The sequence below is a fragment of the Macrobrachium rosenbergii genome, chromosome 56, assembly GCF_040412425.1.
Source record: "Macrobrachium rosenbergii isolate ZJJX-2024 chromosome 56, ASM4041242v1, whole genome shotgun sequence".
Classification (NCBI taxonomy): Eukaryota; Metazoa; Arthropoda; class Malacostraca; order Decapoda; family Palaemonidae; genus Macrobrachium; species Macrobrachium rosenbergii.
Window position 1 is genome coordinate 58,753,863 of NC_089796.1, and position 20,848 is coordinate 58,774,710.

Here is a 20,848-nt window from a genome sequence, read left to right on the forward strand (position 1 = left end):
AATATATTATGTATCACTGTGAACACAATAAGTACACACATTAGATCCCACAAAAATAATAATAATAAACAACATTATCTTCATTTATTCAGAACTCTTTTGGTCAAAACTTTCATCGTAGTTAATCTAAATAATTTCAAGATAGAAAAATTAACTGAGGTACAAAAATTTAGGAAGAGTGTACTAAAACTGAAAAAGTTGAAACTTTCATAATTGCAGCCCGTATCCTGTACTAATAAGAGGTTCAAATGGTAGACCACATTTAGTTGAAGGGTTGAACAAAAACTATGTGAGGAACTATGTTAGAGTATCTTCGTAACTCATGAATACATGTAGGGAATTATAACCTTAAAAAAAATAATTTAAACAAAATATTCATGTATCAAGTTAAGAGATACATTGTGATTACACTACATTTTGCATTACCTTGACATACTAGTCAAACAACATTATAGCCTTTATGTACATACTAACTTACTACTAAGCATTTTCTCTGGGTAGTATTTCAAACTTTTTACCTTTATGTTATATGGGATTACTTTACATCTTTGAGGTTATGTTGGGTCCTTTTATCAATGGTTAAGTGTCAAGTTTGTCACTTTAAAAATCTGAGATTTGTATAAACATTTTATGATTTCTACCCAGGAGAAATGTCTCCTTGATCAACAAGAATTGGACAATGTTTTAAAATGTTTTACTTGGGTCTGTTTTAAAAATGTCTTTGCACACGAACCCTACTGTGAGATGCAGGCTGTAAAATCTTAATTCAGTTGCATCTGTATGGCAATAAATGTTCAACTGCATACTTAACTATTTCCCATTTTTTATTTCCAGAAATAGAAATGATCCAATGTCAACTGTATGGATCAACTTACATTACATCGTTGGGTGACTATTTACAGCAACGATGGCATATATCTATAGTTTGTGGCAGTAAACTAAGTCATGTTTAGGGATGGAAATACATCCGTATGTGCTGCATGAAGACATTTCCGTGACAACATATAACTGATATGAAGAAAGAAAAATTCATGGGATAAAAGCTGATTAAGTGGAACTGGTGAGCTCTTCTTCATCAAAACTAATCAATGCCCAAAGCAACTGGGTTTCGCATATGGCCTATGCCGTCTGCTTATGACCTTGAACGAATGGCTACAATGCAAAATAATGTACTGTATCTTCGCTCAGTCAATTCTGAGTTTAATGAAAGCTGGTAGGCTCAAGGAAAGTTGTTATTAGACAAAATAACTTCACCCTATTGCAATCCTCTTGTATTTGGATTTTTGACATACCAGGGGAATCTGTAAACATCCTGTCAACAACTAAGAATGGAGTGTAACTGAATAATATCTTTCAGATTGGTCTTTTAAATCATTCCAGTACTGTTCATATCTCGGTGTCACTATGAGTCTACAGGGACGAGCAGTTTCAGACTACAGACATCTTTGCAAGTAGTCAGGGGATCTCGCCTACTCATTGTAGTTATGTTTTGCTTATTTTACTAAAATATTTAGTGCCTTTTACCATTTTTCTCAAATCTTGGGATGTGCCATAGCTTTTGTACTAGGAGTTTAGCTCTTTTGCTTGAGGGTATGCTCAAGAGCAATCTAATTTGGTTCATTTTAAGCTGTTATTCACTTATTTTTTTAAATTACACACATTATATTATATATATATATACATTATATATGTACAGATGATCAAATTTCACTATTGGCACCGATTTCCTTAGCTCTCTTTTTCGTTTTCCTTATGTAGACATACATAGAATTTGTTAAAATGTTCCAATGCAAGTCCATGCCGTTTGCCTTGTTTCATAAGAAAATGTACTCATTATGAATTGTGGAAATAATAATACATTGGGTAAAGTGATTTTGGAACATTACAGAATAATTCCCTGGTGGCCAATTTTACTTTCCTCCTGTATTGCATACGAGCAATTTTTGTGTGAATGGAGTCGGATTAAAAAATATTCAGATGATCTTTGCCTTGAATTTCGAAAGGCTCCAAAATGCCTTCTCGCTTAGACTCAATTAGTCTGTCTCTGTCTGTGAGTGGATCTGCGCAAAGTTTTGGGATTTTTTAACCAGAATACAAAAAATTTAGCTTAGTACCTCACTCTGTCGGATCTTTTCCAAGTCCTTTTAGACACACCCGTATCAATAATTGAAACATCAAGAAAACTATGAAGATTCTAGATTTATAAGATTTCTCTCCGTTAGATGCATTCTTTATTCTATCCAAACATAGCTGTACCATATTTCAAATAATTTGGTCTAATTTCTGGAGCTTGCTTATTAATTACTAAGCCTTTTCAGTTTCCATTATTCCTCTCTCAATTTGAACTTACCTTAAAGCATATTCTTCAAGTTCTCACTTCTAAAACTATCATCTACCAGATATATTTTTGTAAGTTGGATCTTCATTAACACAACCAGTACAGATGTTATACGATATTCATAACAAATTTAGAATTTGTAGTTTTCATACTTCTTTTTACGTATTTAAGACGACTTACGGCATTCTTGTTTTTGCCTTTGAAATTAACTACTAGAAGCACATAGCTAGATAATTACATCCTAGAAAATATTTTGGTTTAGTTCATATATTAGTTAGGCTCACAGAAACCCTAATCAATACCTTTCTCTGCATTTTGTACTCGTACTTAACTACGCCACATAAATCCTTGTGACCTTATTCCCTTTATTACTTAACTACGCCACATAAATCCTTGTGACGCTATTCCCTTTACTTGGGCTACGATACCAACTATTCTAAAGTCTACTAAAATGGCCAGACTGCGCAAGTCAATATGAAGAGAACACTAAGCTTTGGCATCAATCACTTTTGAAGTCATGGATTCACCAGTTCAACCATCCAAGCTAATATTTATATGGATAGCCATGCTTCAGGTCAAGGAAATTGTCTGCCACGGAAAATACTTCCATAAATATGTTTGTAAGCTTTTTTTCCTCCATAAAAACATGAGGATCACTTGTTCCAAAACTGTTTGTTCTAGGGACTAGCAGCCCCGTTCGCTTGTGTGTGTATATTATATATATATATATATATATATATATATATATATATATATATATACAGTATATCTATGTATATATACATACATAAACATATATATATATATATATATATATATATATATATATATATATATATATATATATATATATAAATATATATATAAGAACAGCGTGTACATAGATGTCTTGCCTTTGTACAAAAGCAATAAAAGTGTTTTAAGTAACTTACATAATCACTGTAACTGTGAGATACTGCGTAGATGTCTTCAACCTAGGAGTTTTGTGTTATGGATAAAGCGAAATAAAACACATTAAGTAAGATACAAAAAAAATAATAGAATCCAAAACTATTAGTCATCTGGTATTTTCTAAGAAAATGTGTAGTCACCGAAAAATTCTCTATATTGTTACTACTGATATATATAGTTTTCACTGACATAAAAATGAACATCCTGTAATTTAAAACTATTGCAGAATAATGATACAATATTCATCTCATTATAAATACAAGTAACAAAAAAAAAAAAAAATTACAGATATCCAGTGAGATGGAAGACTATATACAAGTGTGTTGGTGCAAGGGTAATGAGGTGTGAAATGGGCGGAACGTTGCTGGTTCAAATATTCGGCCACTTTGGCGGATGATCTCTGACGCAGGCAGTTTTCACTATAGTTCGAATGACAGATGAGGCAGGTGAATGTTCTCTATGTATGAGGGTCGCGTCATTAAAAAGCAGGTAGGTGTTCTTCCATTAAGGTAACTTCTGCAGAAAAGTGTTTCTAAGCAAGGTCACAGGAGTGTGTCAATAACTAAAGTCAAAGTGGAGCTAGTGAAGTTCTAATGTATAAGGCTAAGGTTATTACAATTCCAGTATCTATTAAGATGCAATGTGACACTTGATGCTTGTTCTTGGACTCTGGGCTAAAGCTAAAATTGAGGCAATTAAGTGATGGTGAAGGGTTTGAATCACCCTCGGGCACACTATCTCCCAGAAACCTTATCATGTATAAGCACTGACTAACACCGGATAATCACAATGCACATTTCTGGCGAGAGCAAGTGTGCAGACGATCCCAGTAGGCATGACAGATACACTTTTTTTCCTGTTTTTATAGGAATGTATCAATGCGGTGTTTATGTACTGTATATCGATAGGAGGTAATAAACAAAGTATACAAACTTGTAGTCCTTGAAGATGGAGAAAAGGGCGAAGATAAACAGCGCACATCAAGTTTAGCTAATCTACTTTAGAGTATTCATTCAGAAAGGTCGAGATGCCTTAGACGTTAAAAAACGAGCATTTCCTCCGGATAATAACTTAATTATATCATGACAGAAAAAAGGAGATTTTGTTTACATTTCTATCCGGAGAAAATGCTTCCTTGGATTATACAAGATTTCCTTTAAAAAAAGGAATATACCTATTTACCCTTAAAATATAATTTTACAATTCAAATATGTTCTACACGAACAACGAGCTATATCTATTGTCATCTAAAAGGAAAAAAATATAAAATCAAAATGCAACATTGCAGACATGAAACTACAAAAAAATGAAAGAGACAGCTCTTACGTTTTGCTCTATACTCTCTATTGTTGCCAAGAAGAGTGTATCATTCTCCTCTTTATACGTCACATTATGATGACCGATAAACAAGACTTGGTCATTCAGTTATGAAGAATTCACACTTCAATAGTAATAAAAGAAATGCAATAGCGCCGAAAAAATGATAACGCAATGCCTTAAAAACGTAGAAAAGTTAAAGCAACAAATTTCAGAGGTTGGAAATGCAATTCATAAGGCTTAAGAAATGGAAAGGATCAAACTTCAAACTAATAAAAATAATTATGTAAAAACTGGTCCTGGAAAAAATTCAGGCATGTTAAGTACCATAGCAAGAAATTCAGCCATATTAAAATAACATGTTTAAAAAATCGAGAAAATATCGCCACTCAGGACACTGAAAAACGGCAGGGAATTTGAAAACTGATTTTAGACTACTAGAGACTAAAATACAAAAATAAAGGTATAGCTAATTTTTACTGAATGGGCACCGAATAAACAGCAAGCAACAGTAGTAGCTGTGTGGAAAATTCAGTAAAACAGCTAGGCTATACGATTCAAATACACTTCTAAAAGGGCTCAGAATTGATGTACAATGCAAATTATTATTCTTAATATTGACATGCAACGGATCTGCTCAAATGGTTGCATGTGGCAACTATAAAACAACATGGTCGAACAGCTGCCAGTGGTTGCTTGATTCTGATATTGGTGGGAATGTCTGGATCGCTTAAACCAAGGGTAAAGTTGGTCGATAAATGTTAACATTTTCCATTTAAAATAGTCAATAATGCGATTTATTCTAGAATAACACGAATTAACGTGGAACCTTTCCGCATGAAGCTGAATAAGACTCCAGTTGACGAAAATGATTTTTAAAAGTTATCAATACATTCCCCCTGGCTTAAGCGGCTCTCGAGTCCTCTAAACTATTACCAGGGAAAGGTTGAATTGGTTTTGCGTAAATCAATATATCTCACTGAATAAAAGTAAATCTGGTTCTTTTGGTGTTTCAGTCCACTCCCATGCGTCAAAGCAGTTCATGCACAATTCACATTTTGCTTTTTTGATATTTGGGGTAAAGGGAAATGCACTAAGAATGAATCGAGCCTAAATGCATGTCTAGTTATGAAGAACAAACTTACAAATTCTCCCTCATCATCATCATCATCATCTTCATCTCCGTCATGACTATAAGGCACCACGTCATCACCTTGGACCTAAAATTGCAAGGACATGAGGAAGCGAAATTCTTTAAGATAAATGATATACAACCTCCGGCAAAATAAGAAATTCAATTTTCCGATGTTAAATCAAAAGAAATGGTGAAGCGTTTTAGAGAATGTTCCTTAAAAACCAGTTAATAGCCTGAAACGTTGTTTATTTTCAAGTTTCATTCATATTACTGTGCACAAGTAAGCAATTTGTCCAGAAATAAAAGCATATTTACACGAGCAAGGCGCCATAACGATTTATTCATACAAATATTCTACTTCTAACAATGAATCACACTACACAAAAGCAAAGAACTATGGGTTAAAAGTGTCTTTATGTGAATGCTCATTTTTTGAAATTATAGTTTCATCTAACGTCAAATTATAAAGGAAAATTTTAACCGAAGCAAAGAAAATATGATTAGAATTGCCAAAGGACAGTTCCAAACATTTTAATTTGTAGCTTAAACTGCAAATTATAAGTTACATCACTAACTACTGATATGTACTGGCATACTTAGAAGTAATACTTGCTAATGTTAATATACCAAGGAAACCAATCACAGGAAAAATAACCTTCATTTTTGGAAGATATTTCTTTAACTTCCTCTCCCACCTGATGTTATGACCCCTAATCTTAGAACAATGAGATCAACCATTCTATCATAAGAGGAGAAGATAGTAAGTCAAGAGATAGTGAATCCATGCCATAATGCATCTTCACTTCAACCAGTACTATCGCCCTTGAAAATGTTTATGGTGAAAGTCCACTTGCCAATGAGTCCTTCGCTGACACCAAATGAACTAACATTGAGAGAGCTGTACGAGATCAGTGGTCAAAGTATAAATAAGTTAACGTTACGGAAAGAGGATATTTCTGCAGGAAAAACTGAATAGCAAAATCTCAGTGTGACACAAACCATGTAAAAATACAAAATTACACAAACATATTGTGTTGGTAAAGATTAATTTAAAGAACATAACTGAAACTGCAGTGAACTGTGACGACCATACACGTTTACATTTTATAAAAATCCATGCCATGCCATTTTAAAGAAATCTTGGTAGAAATTGTCCAAAATATGTAATGCCTCCCATCAAAAAACAGACGTTATGATTATACAAGAAAATTGTGACACATTTTCACCCTATAAAATGTCTGAAAGGCCTGGCTAACCGATGAACATCATAAAAAAAAAAGGGTGGTGACTTTGAAAGGATAAGGTTTACGATCTAGCAAAATACATGTCTACTTAAGGGGTAGAAAGGAATGTAGTCTGGACAATATATAGGCTAGTTGTATACAGTTCCCTGCATCATGTTGAGGGGAATTTCCCCGGGAAACATAAGACTGGATTTCTCTCTGTAGTGTTGTCGGTGTCCAGAATACTCTGATAATTATATATTTAGCAGAAATCTGTACGAAAAACTTTGAGAGAGCACACGAAGAGGGGAAAATAAACCTTTTACATGGGCCAGTTCCAATGGCTAGAGGCAATAATAATTTTAATAAAAGCAAAATAAAGTTATCAGTATTATAACAAGCAGGTGATTACTGGAGGTTAACATAATAATAAGAATCACACCAAGTCAAAAACGACACAAAACTCAGAGTTTAAGCATTCAATAGAGAAGAAATAGTTAACTGGTCTGAAATTCAACGTAATGATATTCGTAAAAACGAAGTGACCACCCGAAATATATAATTACAAATTTTTAAAAGCAGGTATGCCTAAATTATTCACCTAACAAATTATACTTACCAAAAAAGTTTTGTTACCTTCTTTTCGATCATAAACCTACCCGGGTACCCGAACCTGTCAGCCTAAGTAGCAAACATGCTTATCCCTAATGAGGAATATATACTAATTGTTGCACGTCGATTTTGTGATGAGTGTATACCTGTGCAGCTTTAGATAACCAAAAATTACTTATTGGATTTCACCTTTAACTCCTCGTAGATATGATATTGATTTTTTTTTTTTTTTTAAATGTGAAAGGTACGCTTCATAATGGACGACGAGTTCATAGCGCTTCTGATGGAGATGCTACCTATGAAACAACATTCCGCGAAGGAAATAAAACACACAAAGTGCGGAATACGAAAAGGAAAATGATGATAACTGCCAATTCGATGAGCTCAGTCAAGTTACCAAATTATTTTTTGATGGCTCTCAAATTTAGATTTGGGAGCAGTACAATATACCGTTAGTGTTGTAAGGATATCCATTCCAACGCCTAAGCACAGTGTCAGGGAACAATAATATAACATTGTTCAAACAATCATTATATATATATATATATATATATATATATATATATATATATATATATATATATATATATATATATATATATATATAGACCGAAACATTAAAACCTAGTCAATAAAGCTCTCGGGTGATCAAAATCGAAGACTAATGAGGCCGATATCATACACGATAAACTTGTTTTACAAGTACGCATATACTGAATAGTATCTCGTACAAAACGCACCCCCCGCTCCCCCCATCAACATTCTTCCTTCTTTGGCATCTTTGTCATGTGCATATCAACTCAGACTGACCAACATAAATTTGACAATGAAAAGGATTATTCTGTTGCTCGAAACAATGTACTGTAAGTTACAGCGTAACAACTTCTGGTATGTTGCTGCTCTCATGCAAAAGAAAAGTAACCGTGTTGCCCTATATAATCATTTCACTCTCCCATGCATAAATGTAATTCATGGCTATCCTAGTGGTTCTTAATAATATTTTTCGAGTACTTCCAATTCTTCTTAGATGCCTTTTTATATATATATTTTTCAGATCCATGGAAATAACAGATTAGGAGCCATTTATAAGATTCAATTTTTTTTTCAGGAAAATAATTTTGTCCAGCAAAATGTGATACATACACAATCATCTCTCATCTGTACGACATCAATATTAAAAAATGTTTTTCCTTCCATCGTCATCATCTTATGATTTCCTTACGTGCACACTTGAGCATGGAACAAGTCAGTGTTCAAATATTTACATGTATTGAATGCTTAAATTTACCTGTCTCCATATCATAAACTTGAGTCCTTGGCGATAATAACAAAATCTTTATCTAAAATACGATCAACTGGAAAATATTCAATATCATCAGTCATCACATGATTCAGACCAAGGCTCGCATCATATTTCTACCTCAATTTCCTACAAAAATGAAAAATCTAGTGAAAAAACTGACAAAAGATATGAGTAAAAACGAACAAACAAATAAAAGCTCTTATTCCAAGGCTTACAAATTGCTCATAGCAGTAGCTGCATCAAAATCCAGTTTCTTACTTATGAAAAAAGCTCTGACAAGGAAATCTTTGCATTAAGAACACTCAAGAAAATCAGCACTAGAAAAGACGACTCCTGTATCGAGGAAAGCGAAAGATCTCAATAATCACTTCTTGAATGGCTGGCTATTCAACATGATGTCGAGGCAATTTCTTGTCATGTCACATTTCTGCTTTACTTTATCTGTCAATTTTGAAAAGCTCCGCTGCCATCTCTGTCTCTCCCTCGCTTTGATGTCAGGCATATCGGCGTTTTCCAAGGCCATACTTCACTTGTGCTTCTCCAGTGCTCGCTGCTGTCCGATCCAGAAGAGGGAAATCTGAACCGACTGTGGAAAATCTCTTGACTTTGAGAGAAAATTAATCGACCATGTTCAGTTTAATCCATTTTTCAAAACATCGCATGAGGGACTTTTGTGATGGGTTTAAAAAGTTGATATTCCTCAGGAATCGCAGACAGGAATTTCCAAATTAATTTCTATATCTTGGGCAAAGCTAGAGATAAAAGGTATACAGCAGCACACATTTAACAGAGGCGACGTGAGCTTTGTGGGATATGACTTTTAACTAATTATCCAGACGACTACCGACCGCTCCGCTCATTACGCGTCAACATGATACGACAGCTTCCCCAGAGACTGGGAGGTGCCATATTGTCCAGGATAGCATTCTTGGACCATTAACAAAGACTTTAAGTCATAACTGTGACACAGATATGTTTATTGAAAACACTGTGGACAATACAATGAGTATCAACAGCTTTGTCTAGTCTATTCTCCAAAAAGGAAACAGAACCTACCCATTAATCATTCAAAACGCCCTTTTGAGTGAAGTTAAATGGGCCAAAATGTGTATGAAAGAGCCTCTTCCACCATAATTTGGAGCCCCTTAGCAGATGCTAGGCCTTTCCTCAATAAATGTCACTTGATTCAAAGAATCTGATACGTAATAAATGTAATTTCGCTGCTTTTGAAAGTCGTAGGATAAATATACATCTAGAACTCTATAAGCAAAGTTAGCGTACAATTGTGTCCGTGTTTTTATTTGTTGTATTATTTATAAACTGTCTAATATTGTAATCTTTATTCCATTATAACCACCAATGACCTCATTTTACTACTTTATTGTTGTTATTGCTATTATATATATATGTATATATATATATATATATATATATATATATATATATATATATATATATATATATATATACTGTATATATATAATATAAAATATATATATATATATATATATATATATATATATATATATATATATATATATATATATATATATATATATATATATATATATATATATCTGACTCACGTCAGGATCAGACCCAGGTCTCTCAGGTGGAAAGCAAAGGCGTTACCCACTGGAGCCATACAAGTCTAAAAGAATTTGGAACCTGAGGAGGCAACTGCAGAATTACCTGGGCAAGCTAACTGCTTGCATACCAGCCAGTTTCCCCAACTTCCCGACTCAGCAATGACCCAATAGACAACATTTCGTTCCAGATTATCCCTTCTGAGTGAATAAGATAGAAATCATCAACACACAATCACGTGTGAAACAGAAATAAATTTCTGACTCACGTCAGGATCGAACCAAGGTCTCTCAGGTGGAAAGCAAAGGCGTTACCCACTGGGCCATACAAGTCTAAAAGAAGTTTGGAACCTGAAAGCAACTGCACCCAGGAATTACCTGGGCAAACTAACTGCTTGCATACCAGCCAGTTTTCACAACTTCCCGACTCAGCAATGACCCAATAGACAACATTTCATTCGAATTATCCCTTCTGAATAATAGATAGAAATCATCAACACACAATCACGTGTGGAACAAATAAATTTCTGACTCACGTCGGGATCGACCCAGGTCTCTCAGGTGGAAAGCAAGGCGTTGCCCACTGGGCCATACAAGTCTAAAAAGTTTGGAACCTGAGCAACTGCACCCAAAGATTACCTGGGCAAGCTAACTGCTTGCATATAGCCATGATTTTCCCAACTTCCCGACTCAGCAATGACCCAATAGACAACATTTCATTGAATTATCGCTTCTGAGTGAATAAGATAAATCATCAACACAATCACGTGTGGAACGAAATAAATTTCTGACTCACGTCGGGATCGAACCAGAGTCTCTCAGGTGGAAAGCAAGGCGTTACCGACGTGAGTCAGAAATTTATTTCTGTTCCATATATTGATATATCGATATAAATATCGTGCTAGTCGTCGACCAGGAAAACTATATATATATATATATATATCGGTATATATTGATATATGTTCCACACGTGATTGTATATTTCTATCTTATTCACTCAGAAGGGATAATTCGAATGAAATATTGTCTATTACCTGCTGAGCGGAAGTTGAAAACTTCGCTGTTATATTATTGCCCAGGTATATATTGCTCTCGGTTCCAATATATTATATATTATTTCTGTTCCACACGTGATTGTGTGTTGATGATTTCTCTTATTCACTCGAAGGGATAATGAAATATTGTCTATTGGGTCATTGCTGGTGTCGAAAACCTTGGGGAAAATCAGCTGGTATGCAAGCAGTTAGCGCTGAGTAATGAAAAGTCAGTTGCTCTCGGGTTCCAACTTTTTTAGACTTGTATGGCCCAGTGGGTAACGCCCTGCTTCCACCTGCTAGAGACCTGGAGTTCGATCCTTTTAATATCGACGCGTAGTCAGAAATTATTTCTGTTCCACGTGATTGTGTGTTGATGATTTCTATCTTATTCACTCAGAAGGATAATTCGAATGAAATGTTGTCTATTGGGTCATTGCTGAGTCGGGAGTTTGGGAAAACTCGCTGGTATGCAAGCAGTTAAGCTTGCCCAGGTAGTCCTTGGGTGCAGTTGCTCTCAGGTTCCAACTTCTTTTAGACTTGTATGGCCCAGTGGGTAACGCCCTTGCTTTCCACCTGAGAGACCTGGGTTCGATCCCGACGTGAGTCAGAAATTTATTTCTGTTCCACACGTGATTGTGTGTTGATGATTTCTATCTTATTCACTCCAGAAGGATAATTCGAATGAAATGTTGTCTATTGGGTCATTGCTGAGTCAGGAAGTTGGGGAAAACTCGCTGGTATGCAAGCAGTTAGCTTGCCCAGGTAATTCCTTGGGTGCAGTTGCTCTCAGGTTCCAACTTCTTTTAGACTTGGGCCAGTGGGTAACGCCCTTGCTTTCCACCTGAGAGACCTGGGTTCGATCCCAGCGTGAGTCAGAAATTTATTTCTGTTCCACACGTGATTGTGTGTTGATGATTTCTATATATATATATCTATCTATCTACACACACACACATATATATATATATATATATATATATATATATATATATATATATATATTATATATATATATATATATATATATATATATATATATATATATATATATATATATATATATATATATATATATATATATATATATATATATATATATATATATATATATATATATATATATATATATATATATATATATATATATATATATATATATATTATATATATATATATATATATATATATATATATATATATATATATATATATATATATATATATATAATTACACACACACACTAGTTGACCAACCGGCACTGCCCGGGATAACTGAATGACAACCGATAAACTCTCTCTCTCTCTCATTTTCCCTCTTTCTCCTCCCTAACACCCCCTCTACTCTCTCTCTCTCACTTCCTCTCCCTCTCACTCTATCTCTCTCACTTCCTCTCCCTCTCACTCACTCTCTCGCTTCCTCTCCCTCTCACTCCTTTCTTTCACTCTCTCTTTCCAATGCTCCCGGTCTCTTTCTCTCCTTCTCCTTAACACCCACCTCTGCTCTCTCTCTCTCTCTGTTTCTTTCCCTCTTTCTTTTCCCTAACAACCCCCTCTATTCTCCCTCTCTCTCTCTCTCTCTCTTTCACTTCCTCTTCCTCTCACTCTCTCTCTGTCACCCCTTCCCAACACCCACTCCCTTTGGTGCCACTAATGTCTTACCCCACAGTATTCTTTTCCAGATAGTAAGTCATATGTATACCGAAATGAGGTATGATAAATTCGTAAAGTTACTAAGCCTACGGGCATAACCAGCCCTGTTTCACGGGCAGAACGAGCCCTATTTCAAGGAAGTCCTTCTCACCCACATGCCCTTTGGTGCCCTTTGTTGCTAGTGATGTCTTACCCCCCCCCAGTGCTGACTTCTGGATAGTAAGTCACATGTACATCAAGTTTGGTTGAAACTGTTCAATGCATTCCAGAGTTATTCTGGCATACACACATACATACATACATCCACTTACACACACACACATTATATATATATATATATATATATATATATATATATATATATATATATATATATATATATATAAAAATGGTGTATGTATGCATGTGTGTATGTGCCAGAATAACCCTGAAAGGCATTGAACAATTTCAACCAAACTTGGTATACAAGTGACTTACAATCTAGAAATCAGCACTGTGAAGATAGGCATCACTAGCGACAATGGGCACCAATGAGCGTGAAGTGGAAGGCTTCCTGAACTGGGGCTGGTTCTTGCACGTGAAAAAGAGTTGGTGCCTTGTAGACTTAGTAACTTTACGAATTCATCATATCTCATTTCAGTATAAATGAGGGGTTGGTGAAAATGAGAGGTGACAGAAGAGAGAGAGAGAGAGAGAGAGAGAGAAGAGAGAGAGTAGAGGGGTGTTAGGAGAAGAGAGAGAGAGAGAGTAGAGGGGGTGTTAGGGAGAAGAAAGAGGGAAAGAGACGGGGAGGGTTGGAGAGAGAAAGAGAGAGAGCAATAATAGAACAAGCGTAAGAAACAACTCTATAGGCCCAATTCAGCACAAAACCTTGTATGAAAATACGGAATTTTCCATTGGGAGCTACAGGAATTAGACTCGCGTGTCTGGACGCCTGCAACCAACCATGACGACTGGACCAAACCTCAGTTCACATACCTCAGCAGCTAAACACCCACAAGTTCCATCAGTGCCAACATAAATCAATGTATTGGAATTAAGAACTCCCATTATACACGCCTAAATACTCGGCAACACGCAGGGAGCTGTGAGAAAATGCAAAGCACTTTACATTTACTTGCGTTTAACATTGGATTTCGCGCAGGTGAATGCTATAATGGTACATCCTATGTGCTGATGCTTTTATTACTGTTATTACCAAAGAATATTAAAATTAAATGTATTATCTATCTGCGATAACTATCTTTTACTAAAAACGGATATCAAAATCGAATGATAGCGTATTTATACGAATATACTGAAGAAGCAGAAAAGTGTATCCACTATGCATCATCGTACACTTAACAAAACTTCATGACCTTGCTTAGAATTTTAATGAAACGGTTCTTGTCAGTTCTGAAGATTTCACTGCGTTTTTTGCCTCACTGGTTAATCTTGACTGAATACGTAATTCACACGTATCAGGAACAAAGATCTATAACTTTCGGGAATTCATAATTATCTCATGTCTCAGCTGTGCGACTTCCAAGTGAACAATCTGACTATACCGGCAAGATAGAAAGCAGTCATGACTGTGTGTAAATATACTTTAATACAATTTAGGGTATTTAATCAGAGTTATGAGCTAATGGAGTTCATGGTATTTTGACAAAACAGGTATAATAACTTTTTTCTCAGTCATTTCTTTCAAACCTTTCTTTTGAGAATACATTTCAAGGAATTTTTCCATATCGTGGAGACGCCCGTCGAAAACTGAAGCTATGCACATACAGACTGAAAGAATTTTATTCGCTGGAATTAGAAAATCCGGACACCTATTTTCTAACACTAGTGAAGTGGGCTTGCGCCCAGAACTGATTACGTTCGGCTCAAATAAATAAATAAAAGTGTCTTTACAAGGCCATTCCTTTACAATTTCCCGTTTCGTATAAAAAGAACAATCAATAAAAATCAGATGACTTGTGTTTCATCGTAATAAGAGAGGCACTTATTACCAACAAGTACGTAAAAGAAGCAGCTGTGTCATGCTGTCCCGTTCTACGAATAAACTCACTTGTGTCTTGGTGTCTCAGTGCGTGATTCAAAGTCATTTAATAATCAGGTGTGTGATATATTGTTCGCTACGAGGCCTTCAGATAAGAGACGCGTTGAATGTTTAAAGGTTATTAGACTCTTATCATAGCAGCCCTTGGATTTGAATGGTATCTTCCATCTTAAGTTCCTTCTATTAAAGTATTGATTATAGATGAAGACGATATCCTCAAGATCTGATTGACCAGAACGGACTCAGTGTAACAAATTTTATTACTTCACTCACTTCTGGTTTATATATAAGCAAAAACTGAATGAGGATATGTACTCTATACACACGTGTTCACCAAAACACAAACATTTATGTATATAAATACACTGTCTTTATCCAAGAGATGAACTTTACAGACAGATGATATAAATAAACAAGTAAAAAATGCGCCGAAGCTTCTTAGGCGCAATCGAATTTTCTGTACAGCGTTTAATGCTATATAAAACTCTCAGCCACGGCCTACAGCGGTGACAGACGCACGATCATGGGTAACCTTAACCTTGAATAAAATAAAAACTACTGCGGCTAGAGGGTTGCAATTTGGTATGTTTGATGATTGGAGGTTGGATGATCAACATAGCAATTTGCAGAACCTATAGCCTCAGTAGTTTCTGAGATCTGAAAGCGGGTGGACAGACAGACAGACAACTAACCCATCACAATAGTTTTCTTTACAAAAACATAAAAATCTTTGGCAGGTTTTAATAAAGTTTTTATAACATTTTCAAATGAATCCGAATTCTAATCTAGATTCACGATTTTTTCTAAAGCGTTGGTCGAGGTATCCACTTGCTTTTTTATGATAAAAGTGTCTTTACCTTTGCATTACTTAAATTTAAAGATGTGTCTTTTGTGTCACCCATGGCGAAATTACGAGTAAAATCGAATAATACTAATATTGTGGTCATTAATAAACACATATCTATCCCTCAGTACGTCAGGAAGGACAAATACGAATTCGAATTAATGATATTAAAAGCCCACAATTATCTTATATATACACTAGAGTGCTCATTCTTTCACAAAATTACTCTAATACTTGAGAAAGTCGGGACGGTAGGTCCCGAATCTAAGAACAGTTATATTAATCACTTTAATACTTTGGTCAGTAAATGTGCCTCGCTGTTGAACTTCTCAATTTGCCCTCTAGCCTCGTAGTTTTTAAGGTTTGAGAGAAGACGAACAGACAAAAAGCCATCTGAATAGTTTTCTTTTCCAGAAAACTAAAAATGGAGGAAAGCGCAATTATACGCTGAAGGTTATGAGTAATATTGTAATTTATCCAAACTCTAATAACTCTCAATTGCAATTCAGTCGTCCTGCCTTAGATTGGAGCTTATATAAAATTAAAATTTATCATCTGAAATGATAAATGGTACTCGAATAAAGTTGGTTAACCTAGTTTTAATCTAAAGCAATAAATTCTTTGCAACTTCCAGCAATAACAATGTACTCCCTTGAGAAAATGTGCTTCTACAACACTGATCCTGTAAGATACTGATTCTTTTATTAAAATGAATCTTCCATCGAGATTCTTTTGTCCTTACAAGAAAAAAGTTCGAATATCAACTTCATTTTGAATAAGCTTATTTAACGCACAAGGAAATACAATCACATAAAGCACCACTTGTTTATTTTTGAACATATTTTTCTCCACTAACCCTAACTCGCTTCACTGTACTTTTGTACAGATGATATTACTGCGCTTTCACTCAATACGCGAAAAAGATTTATCCTACTTTTTGCAGCTGGAGCCAAGAAGATCAAACGGCGTTTTTTTATTAATAAATATAGAGAATTTAGTACTTTGTGTAAACAGCTAATAAGTAACTACAATTTCGAAATAACTGTATTTCTGAACTCAGCAGTAAAAGATAAAATTTCTCACAAGGTTATTTTGGAAGCTGTAGGTGCTGGTCATTCCGAGCAACTTCAGATATTTGTAGGGCTACGAAATTATAGGAAAATTAGATAAAGTAAGTACTTGGAATTATAAATTACGAGTTTTAAGTCACTTACCGCATTTTCAGAATCTGATATCATTTCAGAAAAAGTTTCCAGAAAATGAATGACCACGAGTTGCAAATAACACAAAAATATGACACCTTTATCGGATAAAAATGGGTGATAGCAAGGAGTAATATTACAAACACATTTGTATATAGCACAGAATTTTCATAGCCATCGCCGCATTAGCTATGCAAAAACCATGCCAGAATATTAGCCGTCAAAAGCAAAAGAAAATATGAAATCAAGGTATGAGAGAATATAAATACACACATACATATATATACATAATATATATATATATATATATATATATATATATATATATATATATATATATAAATATATATATATATAAATATATATATATATATATATATATATAAATAATTTGATTTCGCTTTGCAGCCTCCAGGCAAAAACCGAATGTTTTAATACCCGCACTTAATCTGCAAGCATTAAGTTTGCCTGCCAGCAAATTCTTGAAAGTTTATTTTTAGCAAGACATATTTTAACCTAGGCTTTGAAGGAGAGCAAGCTTGTTATACCCTAATGACCGGGTATAATTGGATGAAATCACCCGCACGGCACTCCGCTCCTGACCTCAAGTCAAACAAAACCAGTCTTTACCGACGCATCTAGCGTTCAGCCTCTCACATGTTCGCTTGAAAGACACATGTGACACTGGTAAAGAGTAATGGGATACATTGCTTTTTTTTTTTGTATTAAACAAGTAATCAGAATGTTTTCAGTTTATGTTGGTAGATTGGTAGAGAATGAAAGAAAAACTTATTACCCATAATTCAACATCAAAATCGTCCTCATAAAATCTGAAATTAGGGTGAAAATCTCGGTCAGTTTTTCTACCCATTTATCGGTTCTGATTATTGGCTGAAGAAGAGAAGCGAATGATTTCAAGTCTCTTTAGTTCCAGATGGAGTGTGTAATAACGGTCTCTCTCTCTCTCTCTCTCTCTCTCTCTCTCTCTCTCTCTCTCTCTCTCTCTCTTACACACACACACACACACACACACACATATATATATATATATATAATTTATGTAATATTATTATGTGTATAACATATCATACATATATATGACATATATAAATATATATATATATATATATATATATATATATATATATATATATATATATATATATATATGTGTGTGTGTGTGTGTGTATATACATATATGTATAACAGATATGAATTTTATCACATCACCATGATTTATATACAAGCATTAAACTACAAACATCCTTTAATATCAATTTGCTCCACTCGAAAATAATATTTTCATATATATTTACCCGAAGGGGAACTTTTTAGTTGATAATAAGTTCGTCGTCTCGCATTAAACCACAAGGCCATCACCACGGAAGACAAGAACTGAGGACTACAGTGACACGCATTAAACCACACGGCTATCACTGATGGCCGTGTGGTTTAATGCGCGTCACTGTAGTCCTCAGTTCTTGTCTTCCGTGGTTCGAGCCCACGAGACGACGAACTTATTATCAAGTAAAAAAGTTCCCCTTCGGATAACATGTATGAAATTATATTATTTCCAAGGTAGAGCAAATTGGGTATTAAAGGACGTTTAGTAGCTTAATGTTATATATATATATATATATATATATATATATATATATATATATATATATATATAAAATATATATATATATATACATATATATATATATATATATATATATAAATATATATATATATATATATATATATATATATATATATATATATATATATATAAATATAAATATAAATGAACACATGGGAATGTGCTTCAAAGAAATAAATTTCTGACGGCCGATGTGAGTCATAAAGTTATTTATATTATATATATATATATATATATATATATATATATATATATATATATATATATATATATATATATATATAATGTATGTGAGTGGGCTAGAACGGGAAGGAAGAAGAATGACTGTCAATTTGATAGCTGAAATATGCAGTGCTTGGAATGGGTATGAATTAACCGGACTGGATTCATCACTCAATGGGCAACCCCCTATCACCAGTTCATACAAATTTATAGCTTATATGGAGTATTTTCTTTTGAAAAAACATTTTATTCCCAAGATTATTCAAATACCTGTACCATGGTTTCGGTATAGAGAGGACATTATGGCAATTATAACAATAACCTCCGATTACTTTTTTAGAAAATAGTTTATGAATAAATCCCATTTATCAAATTCACGCTAGTAACAGAAAAAAAAAAATGGTTCTTGTCCTTTTTAGTTATTGTTTAGACGCGAACGTTTTCAGCGTAAATTTACTATATATAGAATGGTACAAATAATACATCTTATGTAAATTAGGCTTTAGAACATGAAAATATTGTAAAAATCTCTCTATCCTCTTGAAAGTTTGGGCGAGCATTTCGTGTTGTTAGTCCCGGATTCATGTAAGAAAAATACATAGAGAACTGTATCATTCAGCTCACATTATGGATACTTGCTACAATGAAGCTGTGATGACATTTTATAATAAATGTCACAGGAAGACAGAATTACCTAAGAACACCCTTTGATGGTGAACACATTCCATGTAAGGAGAGATCTTCCATAGCAGCATGTTTATAAAATCCCATGTATGGGCTGTCATTAATTTTATTGGGACAGACAAGAACTGAATGTAAAAATATACCAACAAAAATATTAAATTAGAACTGGCTAAAAGAATAATGCTCTTTTAGTATATCTAATTAAAAATCATATAGAAATTATTGGTCCAGCAGTACTGTAGTATAACAACAAAATGCAACAACGTCAATTGTCCTGGGAAACATCTTCAAAACTGCCTTAATAAGATAAAAGTGAAAATTTATATTATTTCTAGGCTTATACATTCTTGATCGCATTCTGCACAAGAAAAGACTATCAGCAGTTACTATTCTCAGCCCCTCCTTGGTTAATAACAATACTGAGCTAATTCATATTAAAGCTGTTCCTCATCTGGAGATCTACTACAAAGGTTTTATATTAATTTAATCTCACTAACCTCTTTTTTTCTGTTGTGTGTATCCTGCTTGAGAATGTAAAAGCAAAAGATCTTGCACTTGGCTAATTCACTTTTGACATCACGTTTTATTTCCCGTGATATAAGTTGTGTATACATACATACATACAAAAACATTAATACACATTATATATATATATATATATATATATATATATATATATATATATATATATATATATATATATACAATGTGTTTCCTCTAATGATCTAGAAACAACGAACCACCAGCTGTGATTTCGGATTGCATAGAGATACCTCATTACTTTTTATTACTTTCATGCTGAGAAGGATTCATAAATATGGGCCTCTCATAAGCAGTAAAAAAATCATAAAAGATGAATACAATTAAGATGAAAAATGACACGATCGACTTATCACCGTTGTACCTGGAAAGAGTAGGGGTTCTTTGAACAGTTACTGTTAATCGCTATATGCTTACAAAGCACCAAAGAGACCATACTACTGTCCACACATTCTGTCAGGAAAACAATTACGAGAGCTCACCAAAACTTTTTTGATGCTGGCCGTTGTTGTATA

The 20,848-nt window shown here is 34.2% G+C and overlaps 1 protein-coding gene across 12 annotated transcripts in view; it reads right to left on the minus strand.

Moving 5' to 3' along the window:
• LOC136836438 (uncharacterized) overlaps positions 1-20,848 on the minus strand; it is a 527,535-nt gene that overhangs the window by 27,964 nt on the left and 478,723 nt on the right. For 7 of the 12 annotated variants that reach the window (XM_067100681.1, XM_067100680.1, XM_067100682.1 and 4 more), the window contains one exon: positions 5,752-5,826. The exons of the other annotated variants lie outside the window; for them this stretch is intronic. In XM_067100681.1, the coding sequence (XP_066956782.1) occupies positions 5,752-5,826 (75 nt within the window). The remainder of the gene's footprint in view (positions 1-5,751; positions 5,827-20,848) is intronic. 12 annotated transcript variants of the gene reach the window in all.